Below are 17,592 nucleotides of genomic sequence, written 5' to 3' on the forward strand. Positions count from 1 at the left end.
ATTAATCACTTTTACCAGTATTCACAATTATAAAAGTGTAAGCTTTTAAAACTTTTAACTTAATTGGTTATCAGTTCTTCAATATCAGGTCTTCCGATAAGTGCTGCCTTTAGATGGCTCTCTAAAGAATAGCACCTACCAACGTCACAGCACGCTTCCTGTGGGTTCAACGGAAAACAATGCTGTTCACAGGTAAAGCCACTTAATGTATTCTTTAAGTAATTACTTTTTACCTAACAGCTTTAGACGTGTCTTGAGACTCCTTTATTATACTCCATTCTGTTGCATTGCATGTGTCTTCTTGTGTGGACACCCTTTAAGAAAAGTTTCTGATCGGTGTCTGGTTGCCATAACCCCAAACCAGTGTAATTAAACAGAGCTTCCCAAAGGCCAACTACTATAGTAGTTCAGACATACACCGATGAGCCAAAACATTGACCACTCACAGGTGAAGCGAATAACGTTGATCATCTCCTAAAAACATCATGTCACAAGGTCTGGGTAGATTAGATAATAAGCGAACAATCAGTTCTCGTAGTCAACGTGTTGAATGCAGGAGAAATGGGCAGACGTCCAAATTGTTATGGCCAGACGACTGGGTCAGTGCATTTCAGAAATGGCAAGGCTTGTGGGCTGCTCCTGGTGAGCAGTGGTGAGTACCTACTGACAGTGGTCTGAAAACGGGCGACAAACCTTGGACGCCCAAGGCTCATTGATGCGCGAGGGCAACGAAGGCTATCCCGTCTGGTCCAAACCGACAGAAGGTCTACTGTGGCACAAGTCACAGAAAATTTTAATGATGGTTACAGGAGGAATGTCAACACATAGTGCATCCTTGCATATGGGGCTATGTTGCCGCAGACTGGTAAGAGTGCCCATGATGACCCCTGTCCAGCGTCGAATGTGGCTACAATGGGCACACGAGCGTCAGAACTGGACATTGGAGCAGTGGAAGAAGGTCGCCTGGTCTGATGAGTTAAATTTTCTTTTACATTACGTGGACGGCTGTGTACGTGTGCACCATTTACCTGGGTAAGTGATGGCACCAGGATGCACTGTGGGAAGACGTTAAGCGGAGGGAGTGTGATGCTCTGGGCAATGTTCTACTGGGAAACCCTGGGTCCTGCCATTCATATGGACGTAAATTTGACACGTGCCACCTACCTAAACATCATTGCAGACCAGGTACACCCCTTCATGGCAATGACATTCCCTGATGGCAGTGGCCTCTTTCAGCAGGATAATGTGCCCTGCCACACTGCACACATTGCTCAGGAATGGTTTGAGGAACATGATGAAGAGTTCAAGGTGTTGCCCTGGCCTCAATCTGACTGAGCATCTGTGAGATGTGCTGGACCAACAAGCCAATCAACGGTGGCTCCACCTCGCAACTTACAGGAATTGAAGGTTCTGCTGCTAATGTCTTGTTGCCAGATACCACAGGACACCTTCAGGGGTCTTATAGAGTCCATGCCTCGGTGGGTCGGCGCTGTTTTGGTGGCATGCATAGGACTAACTGCATATTAGGCAGGTGGTCATAATGTTTTTGCTTATTAGTGTATGTAAAATAAAATGGTCTCGGTGGACTGGTGAGGGAATGCAAGCTTTTACTATCCTCCATACCACACACACTGCATCGTTCTGAACTACTGTATCAAGTTTGTTGTTCTACAACATTCGGCCAGTGTTGTATACACTCCTGTGATGAAGTCTAAAAGGAGCTGAACATTTTTCGCTAAATGGCCGATCAGTTTGTGTGATTAGCCAAATTATGAGACCACCGATCGGGTCACAGGAAGTGAATAACGGCCGATAACAATGGAAGCATCCCTAACCCGTACCTCTTCCTGGCTGATGTCGTCCATAGTTCCTGAGCGGAGGGGCAGTTTGATGTCCTGCATCTTACAGGCCTGCAGCAGATTGTGTCTGTCACTGCGTTTCTGCTCCAATTTGGTCTCGATGGCAGTCACCTCCTTCTGCAGCTGTGTCAACTCCCTAACCACACACACAGATCAGGAGTGTCCCATTAGAACAATATACCCAATTCCTAAAAAAAAAAAAAAAAAGTCTGTGTTTTCCTTCAATTATAGGCACTTTTGGCCCTGTGAAACTCTTAAAACACACTTGTCACACTCTCAATTTAATTTGCTAACTAACAAATATACGCATCAAAGAGAATTTTGCCAGTTGTGTAGTTTATTTTCCAAGTTATGCATATTTCCCAACAAATCTCGTGTAATGTGTTTGATTACATTCTGTGATAAGGTGTAGCCGTGGTAAACAACAAAAAGTTGAGAAAAGTTTAACTTTATGCAAAGGACCAGCGATGTTCAGGAGCGACTACCGATGAGAGTGAAGTCAGTGGAGCTCACGTTATGCATCTCCTATGAAATACAGGAGCTGAGTGCAGGCAAGACAGAGGAGAATTTAAGCACACCTCTGCCACCACTCAATGTCTCCGGAGGTTGCTAAAATTTCTGCAGCGCCCCAGAGCTCAACTCACATTGTATTCCATTTAATTTGACCCAAATCATTAAAATTAAACAAAGATTATTTACTCTAGCATCACTGGATGATATATTGTTTATATGTATCTTTCATAGAGCCTACATAAATGTATTTTTAATTACAAGTATGTCGTGTTGTGGTTTGACAGCTTGAATGAAAGACATATTCAAGGCTACATACAGAGAAATTGCATAGTAAAGGTTGCCATTTCTAATCATTCACTTTGCACAGTAACACCAGTTTTATACACTAACCAGTGTTCCCACTCTTTTCAAGGCACAATTTTCCAGGACATTTCCAGGACATTTTATGCACCCAACAAGGGTAATATTTAAGCAAAATAACATGCATGCATTTAAATCGAGCTTTTATTTTGGCGTTTCTGTTTGTTTTTAATGGTAGTTTCTCACCTCCATGGCCCAGTGTGATTATTAATCCCTGTAAAGCTGTTTTTTAATTAAATAAATACATAGTCTTTATGTGCTGTGCACTTCAGAGTGCTCTTTGTCTCTGTCATCTCACACACAAGAGTGCACGTGATGATCATGATGAGGTGTTTTCAGTGTATGAGCGGCCGGCTCTACACATTCATTCTGAAGCGCGCATCACTTGCAGATAATTTATTTATTCAATTAAATCAGAGATTTTTAAAGTTTAATTATCACACTAGGACACATCACAATTTTAATTTGATTAATTGTACATTCAAACATAAATTTTCGTCCAAATATGTAATATTCCATGACATTGTGTTTTATTGCAGGTGACATTTTTATGACTAGACACACATACTACATGTGGTAATCGCGGTATAAGCTGACTCCGATCGTTGAATTATTGAAAATGAATTAATATCCCGAGGTATTAAGGCCGAATCACTATGCTACCAACCCAGTGAGAATTCTTTTTTTTTTTTTTAAATCAGTGGTCCAACTGTCATCGTTGTCTAAAGTTCATAACTATAAAGGTGAGACAGTCACTGATCCACAAACATGTATTACGGGGTTATTTTTAGACTAAGGTAAAAGCACCAACTTAAGCTATTTTAATGAATCGAGTATAGCAAATTATCTCAACAATTGTGCAGAATTAGCTGCAAAAAAAAAAGAAAAAAGAAAAAAGGGTATTATGTTGTGGCTTGCTTCTGTTTGACAAATTTGTTCAGTTTCATTAACTAGTTTAGTGACCCCTTCTGGAGATGCCACTAGGTGGTGACAAATGAGCGTCTTATTTGCAATGAGTGAGTCATTAAATCATTTTGAGATGTCCACAATATCTGCGAAGAAACTTTATAGTATTTAAACATTATAAGAACAAAGCAGATGTACTGTATAATTTTCCTACAGCATTTAAACAACTGAGCATGACTTTTATCAGAAAACAATAATGGCCAAATAATACTAATTTTGAGTTTCAATAATGTCCTTTCGCCATTGTAAAGCACATTACGAATGTGTTGAGTCGAGGTGTCAACGCTCCGCTCAACAGCAGCGGTGTTGCAGAAAGCTTCATGGCGGGGCGAATTTATGAGCTTGCCATGCAAGAAAGCGGGGGGTGTACATAAAAAAACATTGAAAACATTTATTTGAAAGAGAGAGAGAAAAAAAAAAAAAAATGTAATTGCTTTGATTGCAGAAAGTAAAAAAAGGACTCATTATGTTTAGCTCTTAGCGGTTTTTATTTTTGTGTGTGTGTGAATGTAATTACTGTAGTTCAGTAACTGGGGTCTCTGGATACTCAATACCTCTTCATAAATTTGGACAGTTTTTAAATATTTCTTGTAGCTTTGTTCTAGCAAAGACATCATTAGTGTGAGGCAAAAACATAAGTGAAATACATTTTGGTGTGAAGTTGGAGCCGAGGTTGTGCTGACATGTCTCTTCACAGACTTCAATGTATTCGGCCAATGTATTCCGTCATGTGAAAGCCCCTCAACATGTATAAACAATAACATCAGTCACTTTTACACATTAATAGCTCTTCTGCCCTTTTCTCTCCATGATGTACAAGGTAGACTCACATGGCGATGCTGAAGTAAATGAACATGCCCCTCTCATTCAGTACATGTATGAGGTAGAGCTGCAACTAAAGATTATTTTGATAATCGATTAATCTAACGATTATTAGAATGACTATTCGGCGGTTATTGCAACGATTAATCATTAGATCTCAACCGATAACTTAGCTTGTGCCCTGACTTAGAAGGCTGTATTAAACGTGCTTACTAACAAGAGGACAAAATTATCTTTTAAAAATCCCTCTAAATTTAATTCACAGAAATAAAGGGGAAAATAATACTTTAAGTTTAATTCAATAAAATAATCCAATTGTTATCTTGTGTTTTTGTCTTGTTTACCATTTAAAATGGTCTAAAAATTCTTAAGACAAGATACATTTACTTCAGAAGCATCATATAAGATATTTAGACTTGCTTTAAGAGAATGTATCTTAAATATAAGTGTATTTTGTATTTGTGCATTTTTTCACTTGGTTCTACTTCTGCAAGTCCAATAAAGACAAAATATACTTATATTCAAGATCTATTCTCTAAAAGCAAGTCTAAATATCTTATGTGCTGCTTCTCAGGTGAATGCATCTTTTTTGAAGGATTTTTAGATATTTTAAAATATTCAACATTGAGATAATGTTTTCTTCTGCAGTATAGCTGCTAAAGAAAATGTACGTTGTTTTAAAGGATTTTTAGATATTTATATTGGAAAACAAGCCAAAACAAAAACAAATCAAAAACGTATTTTGTTGCAGTGTATAATGGGGCGAAGACTACCCTCTCTCACCTTTCTGTTCACTTCAATCCATCTTTAACTCACAAAAAAACAAACTCTCTCTTAGTAATAAAGCTGCGTATTGCCAATTTTCTTCACGATAAGAAATGCACAGTCACACATATACTGTGTTATGATTCAATAAGTCACGAGCCATCATGTTATAATCTAGCTGCAGCAAGCGCGCGCTCAAGGGACGAATGTCCCCGCGATTGAAAATGCATCTGGCTGATGCACACTCTCTCTCACCCCCTTAGATCATGACATTCACAAAAGAGGCAGAGACTGCTCAGAGAAATGCCAGTTTCGGACTTTGTAGTTATTTACGTGACCTGCTTCTTTATTATTTGAACTTTAATAAAGCTATAACGCATTAAAGATGTAACGCCGGGTTTCCTTTAAAGACGCTCTACACGCAAGTTTTGCTCCAGCTCCACAACGAGAGTGCTTCTGTATTTCCTTATTTTGTATTTTTGCATTAAAATTCCCTCATAATTTGCGATCTACATCACCTGAAGCTGTTTGGAAAGTTTGGAGTGCATCTGGACTTTGATCTGTGTAATTCTTCCTCTCCTTAATCAGGCGCGAACTGCATTGCTGCTCTTGCGCATCATCGTTAGAGTTTCATATGATCTCATGTTACGTTAAATCAGATCAATCGACTATTCGACAACGAAAATTGTTGTTGACAATTTTTTATTGTCGATAACATCAACTAATTGTTTCAGCCCTAGTACGAGGTCATTCAGTTTGTTTATGAATGAGAAGTTTAATTAATGCCACTTCTCACTGTGCACGCACTGCTGTAGTCAAGCACGCGATTGGCTGTAGCTGTAACCAATCAAGCGATCTGCCTCAGTTGGACTGCGATTGCCAAGCACATGATTGGCTGCTGCTGTAATCAATCAAGAGGGTGTAAGTGCTCTTAACCATTGTTGTTGTTGTTCCACAATGGCAAGCCGCCAGCAGTGACAAAACAATAGGAATTTGTGTATTTGTCTCCTATTCCGAGTCCCGTTACCACGTTTTTGTACACAGTCAAATCGTTTCATTATATTGAAATATTTTCCAGGACAATTATTTTTTTTCTCCAGGACATTTAGGTATTTTTCTAATTTTCCATGACTGGAAAACTGCATTGCAAAATTCCAGGTTTTCCAGGACCCTGCAAGCTCATCAACATCACTTTGTTCATTCTTGAAGAACAAAAACCTTCCTAAATTTTGTCTGTATGGTGGCTATAGCCACAACTGCCACCTGCACCACATCAATGCATCTTGTGTTGTGAGACCTGTGCCTTGTCTGCTTCTCAGTAAATATTATATATATATCCCTCTTGTGGTCACCCAAAGCTATTACGCCAGACTACATGAAACGGAAGGCCAGCTGAGTGAACTGGAAAGCACACAAATTAGGCTTTTAATTAAAATATCAGCTAACATTAATATATTGATGCCTCAAAAATATAAAAATAAAATAACACCAATCAATAATCAATATATATTGATATTTTATTACACGCCCAACCGGCAGTACATCTCATCTGTGATTAGAATTTCAAAAGCTATGTCCAGTTCACCAATAACGTTAGAGCGAAAGCAGTACGAACGCATAATAATGACATAGTCAGACCAGCCAACCTTGGGAAAATATTTTGAGTACCACAAGAGTGTAACATTTAGTTCACATGCTTTCACACCACTTCGCTTTGCACACGGTCATTTCCCCACTCACCGCCATATCAAGTTATTCAACATATAAATCGGCTATGAAGAAAACAATACAATCATATATTCTTGAGAAGAACTATTTTAATGAAAAGACATATTTAGTAAATATATAATATAAATAATTAACATTTAGGAAGAGACAACCGTGTGTGTGAATAATCTTGACTTCAGTTCAGAGGAGGCTGAACCCCTGGTTTTTGACTTGCAGGGACCATTTTTACATATGTTCACCTCAAGTTTTGGAACTTTTTACATATGTTCACCTCAAGTTTTGGAACTTTGACCATGTTTTAACATAGACATCTAGGTTAACATAGCTCTAGGTTACCCTGGCTTTGGATAAAGGTTTGGGTGTCATGGCCAGTTGAGAGTTCCTCATCAGGTAGCTGATTTTCCCTTGTGCTGGTTGGCTTGATACCTCTACCAATTTCATTCATCATAGTGATCACATGCTCAGGCTTACAGAATGAAAGCAATACCTTTTGCAATTGCAGCTCCAAAGTTGGAAGCAGGATATGTATGCATGACTCCTCTTTTTGAAGTATTTGGTTGCTGATGTCAAATATAGGTATGGCTCTCTTCAGAAACAGTGAATACACCTTTGACATGGGGTTGGTGAGGAACTGAAATATCTTCTCAGGTTTTGTCAGATCCTTTTTCTATTCCCTAGTGGAAAAACCAGCTTAAGCTGGTAGCTGTGTTTTGGAACATGGTAGCTGGTTTAAGCTGGTCGAAGCTGGTCATGACCTGGTCCGAGCTGGTCATGAGCTAGTCTTACCAGCTCAAGCTGGTTTTTGGAAGATGGTAGCTGGTCGACCAGCTCATGACCAGCTTGGACCAGCTCATGACCAGTTTGGACCAGCTCATGACCAGCTTGGACCAGCTCATGACCAGCTTGGACCAGCTCATGACCAGCTTAAACCAGCTACCATGTTCTAAAACACAGTTACCAGCTTAAGCTCGTTTTTCCACTTAAACCTCTAGTTACAAAGGCCTACATTCCTAGATAAAGAAAAAGACAAAACCTGAAAGAACCAAGAAAGAATTCTTTCGGGTTTTGTTTTTTCTTTTTCTTTATCTAGGAATGTTGGCCTTTGTAACTAGAGGTTTAGCTACATTATTACCTGAAGCTCCTTGATGGCTATCGTCAAAATCGTAATTGCACAATCTGCAAAATGCATGATTTGGTAGTTTTGAGGGGCTGAGGCACAGCCATTGCTCCTAATACTTTGTGAGGTACTTCTGGGGGGCTTGGACTCGCGTTTTAGGTCTGCTGCACTCTCACTCCTTGTCAGTGTCCTCCTCATCTGATGTCATGTTTATTTTAACTGCAAGGCGCGCACACACACACACACACACACACACACACCTACCAGTAACTTTCTAGGTAACATTATTTATGTGGCACGTGCACTCGCTTTTTTTTCACCCTACCATGATCTGCTCCTCTCATTACGGTGACGGGTTTGGCTGCAATAATAATTATGAATACGGTTCTGTGAAAAGTCATGTTTAACAATCTGCAACACATGGACCATATAACTTGATGTTGCTTTGCCAACTTAAATGCCTGGTGAACAAGCAAGCTAGCTTGCAAATTACGTTAACGTTAGGCTAACGTTATTAAGGTTAAATATCTTCCCAAGATTGGCAGGTCTGTGTTAATTCACAATTTCAACTTTCCACATCCACCCCAGCCCGTTTACCTTTGCAAAGGAGTTAAAAGCACCATCCTCACTTGAGGAACCAGCCAAACGGAATGAGAAGGGGAAACGAGAGGGATAAATCTATATCGTGTTGCAGTCTCTTGAAATTATTGACATTACGCATTTGTCAATCATCCCCGCTTGATATTTGGGGGAATGAACCCAGCGCTATGATTGGTTGAACTCTTCTTTGTCTTTTGCTTTTCAGCAGGCTAGACGCTGTTAGACTTGAGTACTGCACGTGCACAACTGAACACAAAGGCATCACCAGCTTTTTGCGTGTTTAGAGTGACAAATCATACCAGCGTACTTCGATATCAAAATGCGCACCTGCTACGCAAAATGCATACAGGTTGGCAGGTCTGTATAGTACAAGTACTGCGACATCAAGCGACATTAACCTAGTTTCCATCCAGTTTTCACACTGTTTTGTTATCGACAAAGTGAAAATGCGTACATTTTTTCTTTTTAGAAATATTCCGCCTTCTGCCTGTTTCTATTCAAATGGCCTTTAATCGATATAAATAGTGTGCGTGATGACATCATGCTTAAAAAAACCACTGTCGCATAAGTTTTGGTTTATTGCATAAGAAATCTTCCCTTTAGCCGTTTCCATACAGAAATGTGTGTATATCGCTAATTGTGTACCTTTCGCCTCCCAGATGTCCCTAATCCCCCCGCCCCCGTCTTTGTAAAATGGGGAGAGTACTGAGACAATTGAAATTAGCCAGCTTACTGTAATTTTAATTTCACAAACAAATGCAATCAGAAGAGGAGGAACTGCAATCAAAAGGGAGCAGTTGCCCTTCTGATGGGACTGTAATATTGGTCCTCCTGATGTTGCGCTTATCGCAGGTTGACACCGGTTCCGACCCGAAAGCGAATCGTCATGGCCCTGTTCAAGCTGGCAACCTGCACCAAGTAGCGGGGGAAGCTTTTAGTCTTAGTATAAGGACCATCCATCGATGTGTATATGCTGTGTGCACAGCTATTAAAGAAAAATTGATGCAGTGTAATATCAGGGTTTACATATATGACACATTCCTGATATTCAAAAGGCTATTTAGAACAATCATCTAATCTAAAGCACGGCCATCACAACTGCATTATGTCCCGCATATTTGTCCAGCAACTTTTAACAACCAACTGAATTTGATTGTCATCTAAAATTAATTTTAGCATCTAGCGTTTGGAGATACTTACACAGTAGGTTTGTGAAATTTAAATCAGTCATAACATGGTACACTGTCCAATCTGGCATGCTACCTAAAATCAGCTTGACACCCCTGGTTTAGATTATCATAGTATTTAAAATGTAATAATATTTTTATAATAGATTTTCATATTCTAAGATTAAAGGGTCTGGGTCTGTGATAAGGGTAAAACTATAAAATCTATGCAGAGGCATAGAAGCATAAATGGATGAAGGCACAGAGAACAGTTACTAAGACAATTTGAATGTGACCTCTCATTGACAAAAAGAAAAAAGTTTGAAATTGCTTAGTTTTAATAAAAATCTACCCATGAGATTTTAAAGTGGCAGAAGTTGAAGAAAATCCCCTAAATGCATCTGGAAAAAAGTGGTGAAACATCTCACTTGTTGGCGCCTCCCAGTTTCTTGCGAATCTCCTCCATCTCATGGTTTTTATCGTTCACTTCAGATTTCTTGGCCAGGTGCTGGTTCTTCAGATCCTGCAGTTGTGCCATGGTCTCATCAATGATCTTCATGTTCCTCTGCTCTTCCTGTCAGGATGCATTCAATGACATTCAATGAATGGTAACATTACTCTAAAGCTTCATGAGAGTGAATATGTATGTTCTCACCTTCTTCATTTTCTCAATCTCATTCTCATCTTTCTTGACAGTCTGCTCCCACATGATGACCTTCTCCTGGTCTTCCTTCAGTTGATTCTTTTCGTAGTCCAGCTGGATGGCCAGACGAGTTTTCTGAGTCTCAAACTCCAGACTTAAGGAGAGAGTTTGAGGAAAGGATGAGTCAACTTTTAGATAACTGGACACAGATTTATAAAAACTTTGATTCAGACTGATTTCTTAATGAATCATTTAGACAACAGATTTTGACTGATTCACTGAAAAGAACTGACTCAAAAGAACTTCACTGACAAATTGAACATCACTTTGGCTTGTAAACAAGTTTTCCTCTACACAAAAGCAATATCTAGCACATGACATATTTTAGAGCAGAGAAAAACTAGGAACAATTTTGATTCACTATATTAATTTCTATGACTTTTCCTGTCCTGGAAAACAATTTTAAAATTCCCTGCTATTTCCAGGTTTTCCATTACTGTGGGATCCCTGACTCAAATTATAGAAAAATATATAATTTATTTTAAATTTATAATTCTATTAAGGACCATTAAGACATTTCTTGCATTGTAATTATTTCCATTATTAAGCACTTTTCCCTCCCAAATTCTCATTACTATAAAGGCAAAAAATAATGATAAACTAGTTATTTATAGGTCTTTGTAGTATTTGTTGTACTGCCTTAAATTTATGCAGATTTTAATAGAACCCGACCGATATGGGATTTTTGAGACCGATACCGATTTTAGAGAGGGAAAATTCACCGATTACAGATATGGTGACCGATATGGCTAATTTTTGAGCTGGAATGAAAACAGACCTTTTCTATGTGAATTGTGCACCGATTTGGCACAGATATGACTACGCAAAGGTACTCTTTCTTTTTAAGGCTGCTTTCTTAAATATTTTTATCAAAGAACATTAGACATTATTATTATACATTGTCAACAAATTCTAGAAATGAACACTGAGATAATAAAGAATAAATAAATATAAAATAAATAGCTTATTAACATCAGTAGTACTGTTTAGTATCAGTCAGTTGCCGACCATTTAAATAAAGAATAAATAAATATAAAATAAATAGCTAAATAAACATCAGGGGCCGGTTGCACCAGCTATTCGTACGTTACAACTTAGTCTAGTTGTGGCGTAAATGGGCACTAAGTCACAATTTACGCTCTACTAAATATTTGCGCGTTGCACCGTTAAACTGATGTAGGACGTAACCCTACGTATAAACTAAATATATACAGAAGACTCCGACCAGGAGCAACTGATGGAATAAAAAAAGCAGACTCATTTAATGACATCAATGAGCTCATGTTTTGCGTGACAGGCTTCAGTCCTTTCGACATATATGATGGTGTTGGCATTTACACTCATTTACATTTACGAGAGAGAGAAAAAAAGTTTAAGCGGCTCTTCAGCATGAAACCGTTCTAACGGTGCCGTTTTTAGGGTGAGTTGCCCGGTGTCCAGTTTCCACACATTCAAAATATATATATAGGATATTAAAATGAATACATGTCTATTTTTCCAGCCTGTTGTATTAGTATTTATCACCCCTTATTTATTTTAGATACAGTTTCTATATATTATTATTTACACAGGGCAAATATACTATTTATTAAATCTACTTTTATTACGTATCCTATTTTAATGTCTGGAAAACCAGACTTTTAAATATTACATTTTATAAATGCAACGACTGGAATTGTTCGGTTGAAGGGGGTACCAAACTGTGAATCCTGAACAAAACAGTTTGGTGAATACATGTTTACACATTAGCTTCCACTCAGCTGACAAGCAATGAAAGTAGCTACGTGATTAGCTAGTTAGCTATAAGCTCGTCGTCATGGAGAGTAAAAGATGGACTATTTACTTTCCAGCATTGTGTCTCATCAACTAGGCAACAGCGAAGCGTGAAATCAACACTCACCACACACAATCCACCACCGCACCGTTGTCTGCTGAGCTGCAAAAAGATGCTTTGATGTTTACCTTTCAATCTGCTACATTACTGACTGCACTGACAAACTATAGCTGGCTAACAGTAAACAGATGTGATAAACATGAGTGACATGGTTGTCAGGGACAGGGTTAATGTTATATTAGTTATATAAAATGATGGGGTCATTTTTTATTAACTTTCCATTATGTATTTCACAAACTAGTTAGCAATTTAAGGAGAACAGATCGCTCAAATCCACACGGTTTAACTCCGCCCTGTTTGCAGAGCCACTGTCAGCTCTGTATACAATGGAGTCGGAGCGCATTCTGCTGGACAAACTACGCTATGACACCAATTCTAAAGCATTGTTTTCTGCATTATATATGTTCTGAAAAAAGTTTTCATATTGGCACATATCGGTAAAATATACACCGATACCGATATATCGGTCGGGCACTAGATTTTAATAAAATCATTTTAACCCTATAACGCCGTGTGTATCAAATATGATACACAACGTTTGACGGCTCCTGTTTCATGTTGAATTAATGTTTAAACTTTGAAATATTACCTAATTAAATGTATACTAACATTCTAGATACTGAGCAGCTCATGTATTCCGTGGATTATTGGTGTTTAACAGTTCATTCATTTAACATTTCATTCAGCGCTTCATCTCTAAAAGTTAATTGAGAAAAAAATTTGCTTTTTTTTTTTTTTTTTACTGTGGGAACAAAACTAGCGCTCGGTCATTTTACAGAGAGAGATGATGAGAGAGATGCATCACAGAAAGAAACCATTGATTTCTTGTGTTTCAATGTGTGTATTGCTAATTTACACCAACATATTAATTCATAAAGTGAATTTCGGAGCGGGATTGCACGTCTTACAGTATATTTTTATAGAAAAAGTACTTATATAGAATAGCTTGGGCATTATATAATCCAGGAAAAAGGTTAGAAAGGCTGTAAGGCCTACGTGATTATGCTGTGAGGAGTACAGGTGCACTCAGCTGTAACAAGCACAATGGTACTAGGTGGAGAAGACATTCCTCAGACACTGGATGACACAGCCAATAGCCAAGTTATCTTATTATGCTTAGACTTCTATATTCTATTTACTTAAAGGGTATACTTTCATAATAAATGAATTTTAAAGCTATTTAAAAAAAATAAGTTGATTCCACCATTAAAGAGAAGCCAGAGAAACTGAGAAATAATTGTGGAAAATGAGAAAATAAAAGCAACACAGCCATTGGCTAAAATAGCAAGAGAAGTGTGCTTACGAGGTAATGTGTGATAACAGAAGTGTATAAAGATGGAAGCTTTGAATGAGAGAGTCAGATGAACAGCTGGCATCTCAGGTTTTGTTGTTTTGCTCAATAAAGCCTAATCTTTTGACATCTGGAACTCCTGACTTCAAGAGTTTTCTTACTGAGTGTGAAAGAGATTTCAATATTCCACAACAGTCTTAGGCAACATTTTAATTATTCCAGTATCGTTCACAGTGTGCAAAATTCACACAATAGCAAGGTTTTTCCTGCTATTTTCTACACATTGTTAATTGATGCTGCTAAGACACTTGGAAAAGAGCGAGGACAGTTCTAGGAGAGCACGTTCGGTGTCTGCACGCTCGTGCGCTCAAACAACCATGCCTCGCCGCATCCAGTATATTATGCGCTCACACTTCTTTGCGGGCTAAATATAATCACATTCGCTCATCTCTGAGTGCTCAGTTAGAAGACTTTGTTCACTCTGTGAAATTTTTGTGCTCTCTCGCTTGTTGTCTGCTTGCTCTAATGTTATAAATGCTGCACTGGCCCAATCAGGCAGCAGATGGAGATTAACTCACCGTTTCTTTGCAATCTCATTTTGTCTTTTCACTTTCTCTTCTTCAAACTCACGGATGTTTCGAACCCCGATCTCTTTACAGAACTCCAAAAACACCTCATCCTCCACCTAAATGAAACACAAACATCAGCATGACTTCAGAAAAGTGATAAATGAAGCAATGAGGCGTTTCTGTTAGTAGAGGAGTGTGCCGCGTCCTACCAGGTTCATGCGGTCCTTAAGGTCTTTCATCTCTCTCTCTCGTGATTGGATGATTCTCTTGATGTCATTGATACGAGGACCAAAGTTAGCAAGCTCACTCTCCAGCTTTGACTTTTCCTGAAAGAGAAAGTGTGTGTGATCACAAGGTGTATTTTATGACAATTACTCCTGTATGAACTCACACTGGGGAAGAAAAAAAAGGGAACAAATTAGTTTCTATCATTCAAAAAGATAAGAAGATGAGAAATAATGTGTCCAAGAACTTTTAATTAATCAACATTGAGATTTTAGGTTACATTTTATGAGTTTAACTTTCTAGTTCCTTCACTAGTTTATTTAAAATTGTTCTGTAGTGTGACAAATCCATTTTTAGAAGTAAATATATTTAATGTTTCTCTCTCATATCTCGTATCACTCCACACTCTGTTTCATTCCATATAACACAATAATTTACACTCAAATCAATATTTCAGGTCCATTTATTTATTTGCTATGTAGCCATGTAAAATTAGGACTGTAACAAATGATTATTTTAATCAACAGCTCTGAACTGACAATTCAGCTTGTGCTTTATTTTCTGGGTCAAAAATGCCTTCGGTGGTGGATGACAAATACGGTTATTCACATGCCCAAAGTTGTTTTACTGCATAACTGTGGTTAGGTCAATATAGCTGGTCTTTCTAAAAAATAAAATAAATGATATGCAAAAGTAGCTATATAAACACATTTAGAAACTTTAACTACAACTGCTACAGTTGTAATAAAAATGAGGTTTAATAGATTCCACCTAATATATTATTTAATATGAAACTACACAATTTTTGTCAAACAGTTACTTTTGCTACTGTAAAATTATGATCAATTATAGTAAGGGTGATGATGTGTAATTTGAAAAACCTTTATTTTGGTGCATGGCACAGTGTTGTCTCTTTACCTTGTCAGCGCTGTTTATAATGTTGGGGCTGTCAACGTATTTCGTCAGCATTGTCGATAATGTCACCTAATTGTTTCAGCTCTATGTAATATACTAGGGATGGCCATTTTGTCTACTCGAGTACTCGGACTAATTACTCTGAGTACTTGAGGGGCAATGACATGTCCATAACTGTATATATAATAACATGTTTGACGAACATCTTTGGCTGCTGCTGTACGTCTTGTTGTTCCATTGTATCGTCTATTCATTATTATAGGCTGTTAATAAATAATCTGTTACAAACTGTACAAAAGATTGCATAATCAAAATATAATGCATCATATTTTGTCATTATGTGAAGATTCGCTGCACAACTCAATGAAAGAATGGGCACAACACGCATCCGTCTGTTCTTCCTTCAGGTTACCATAGTAATCTTAGTAAGCGCACACCAGTTGTTTTTAGTGACTGTCTGAACTGTCTATTTTCAAATTTACGGTTGGCTTAAACGGAGATACCATATCCATCGTGTTTTTAATATGCGTTTCAAGTTTAAGTTCAGTTTTGAAGACGTTGCATTCTGTTCCATTTAGCTGCTGTATATGTGCTGCTTCAGTGCGTTGAGTCCACTGCCACACACCTGGTGTGTGTGTATGTGTCACCTCAAGTGTTCGCTCCTGTAGGGAAAGCTGCGATGCTCCGTATTGTTGTTGCTGTGATGATTCATGAAGCGTTCCATTCAACTCGGAGAGTCGGAATTTCCACATTTCAACTGGGTAAAGTGCAACGGAATGACACTGTTGAATTTCGAACTTGGAAACTCGTGCGGAAATCTTCAACTCCCATTTCGTCGAGATGCAGCTGTGTGTTACATCACGCAAACATGTCGGCACCCAGGGCAGGGAGGATTACAGTCAGTGACAAAAATTCTCTTTTATTAAATAATATCCATAAACAAAGTTCTTACATTAAATGATAATAAAAGGTGTTTAGCAAACGTTTGGCAGAGACAGGTGTTCAAAACATGGTTAATTACACTCTTTTGATTATCGTAACGATAGTATTGCAGCGTTGTATATCAGTTTAGTTGCTATGAGATGTCTCTGGCAATCAGTGTACCCCTCAAAATCACAACGTAATCAATCTAAAAATTAAAAATAAGCTCCCTCTTTGACACGTTTGTGTTTAGGTGTCAGATAATTCTCACTGAATTTCAAATTAAGTGAAGTCACATCATGCATGATCACCATCAATCATCGTTTTCATGATCGATCATTGCTGCCATGTCCGAATACTCGAGCCCATCCCTGTAATATACTGCTAAAGTATATAATATTCAGATAATGTATAGTCAAATGTATATAATGATGGAATCCCACTGTAATCCCTGAATAATTGTCATAATTTCCACTAGGGCAGCCCCCTAATAGTCGACCAAACGTTAGTTGATGAGAAGAGTCTTGGTCGACCAAGTTTTGATTGGTCGCAGAAGAAAAAAAAACTCCACAGGAAACCGACGAACCGCTCCAACCAGCGGTAAAACCGTATTACCGCTGGTTGGAGGCTAGGTGGTACTATGGGGTAATTTTAGCTAAGCAGGGTTAGGGTTAAGCCTGCACAATAAAGCAAGACACCTTGATTTCAAACTTTGAAATTAATTTATTAATTTAACAAAATTCAAATGAAACTGGAAAAAATTAAGTGCAATTAAAATGTGTGTTGTTCAACTTTTTGAAAGATGGCTTTACAACAGTTGTTAAGGGCAACATCTCTCTGGCAAAGAACCTACTTCATCTGTGCATTCTCTACACGTCAGGTATTTCCTTGTCTGGGAAAATACATCGTGTGTGAATAAATTTGGTTTGTTCCCCCCTTCACGATATATACAGTTGTGCTCAAAAGTTTGCATACCCTGGCAGAAATTGTGAAATTTTGGCATTGATTTTGAAAATATGACTGATCATGCAAAAAAAAAAAAAAAAACTGTCTTTTATTTAAGGATAGTGATCATATGAAGACATTTATCATCACATAGTTGTTTGGCTCCTTTTTAAATCATAATGATAACAGAAATCACCCAAATGGCCCTGATCAAAAATTTACATACCCTTGAA

At 38.0% G+C, this 17,592-nt stretch overlaps 1 protein-coding gene across 1 annotated transcript in view; it reads right to left on the reverse strand.

The window, feature by feature from the left end:
* smc1al (structural maintenance of chromosomes 1A, like) overlaps positions 1-17,592 on the reverse strand; it is an 84,961-nt gene that overhangs the window by 7,690 nt on the left and 59,679 nt on the right. Inside the window, exons 15-19 of the mRNA XM_051661232.1 lie at positions 14,563-14,679; positions 14,363-14,469; positions 10,552-10,693; positions 10,325-10,470; positions 1,842-1,995 (exon numbers count right to left, since the gene is read on the reverse strand). Coding sequence (XP_051517192.1) covers positions 1,842-1,995; positions 10,325-10,470; positions 10,552-10,693; positions 14,363-14,469; positions 14,563-14,679 — 666 coding nt within the window. The remainder of the gene's footprint in view (positions 1-1,841; positions 1,996-10,324; positions 10,471-10,551; positions 10,694-14,362; positions 14,470-14,562; positions 14,680-17,592) is intronic.

Source organism: Myxocyprinus asiaticus, chromosome 29 (genome assembly GCF_019703515.2).
Source record: "Myxocyprinus asiaticus isolate MX2 ecotype Aquarium Trade chromosome 29, UBuf_Myxa_2, whole genome shotgun sequence".
NCBI classification, from domain to species: Eukaryota; Metazoa; Chordata; class Actinopteri; order Cypriniformes; family Catostomidae; genus Myxocyprinus; species Myxocyprinus asiaticus.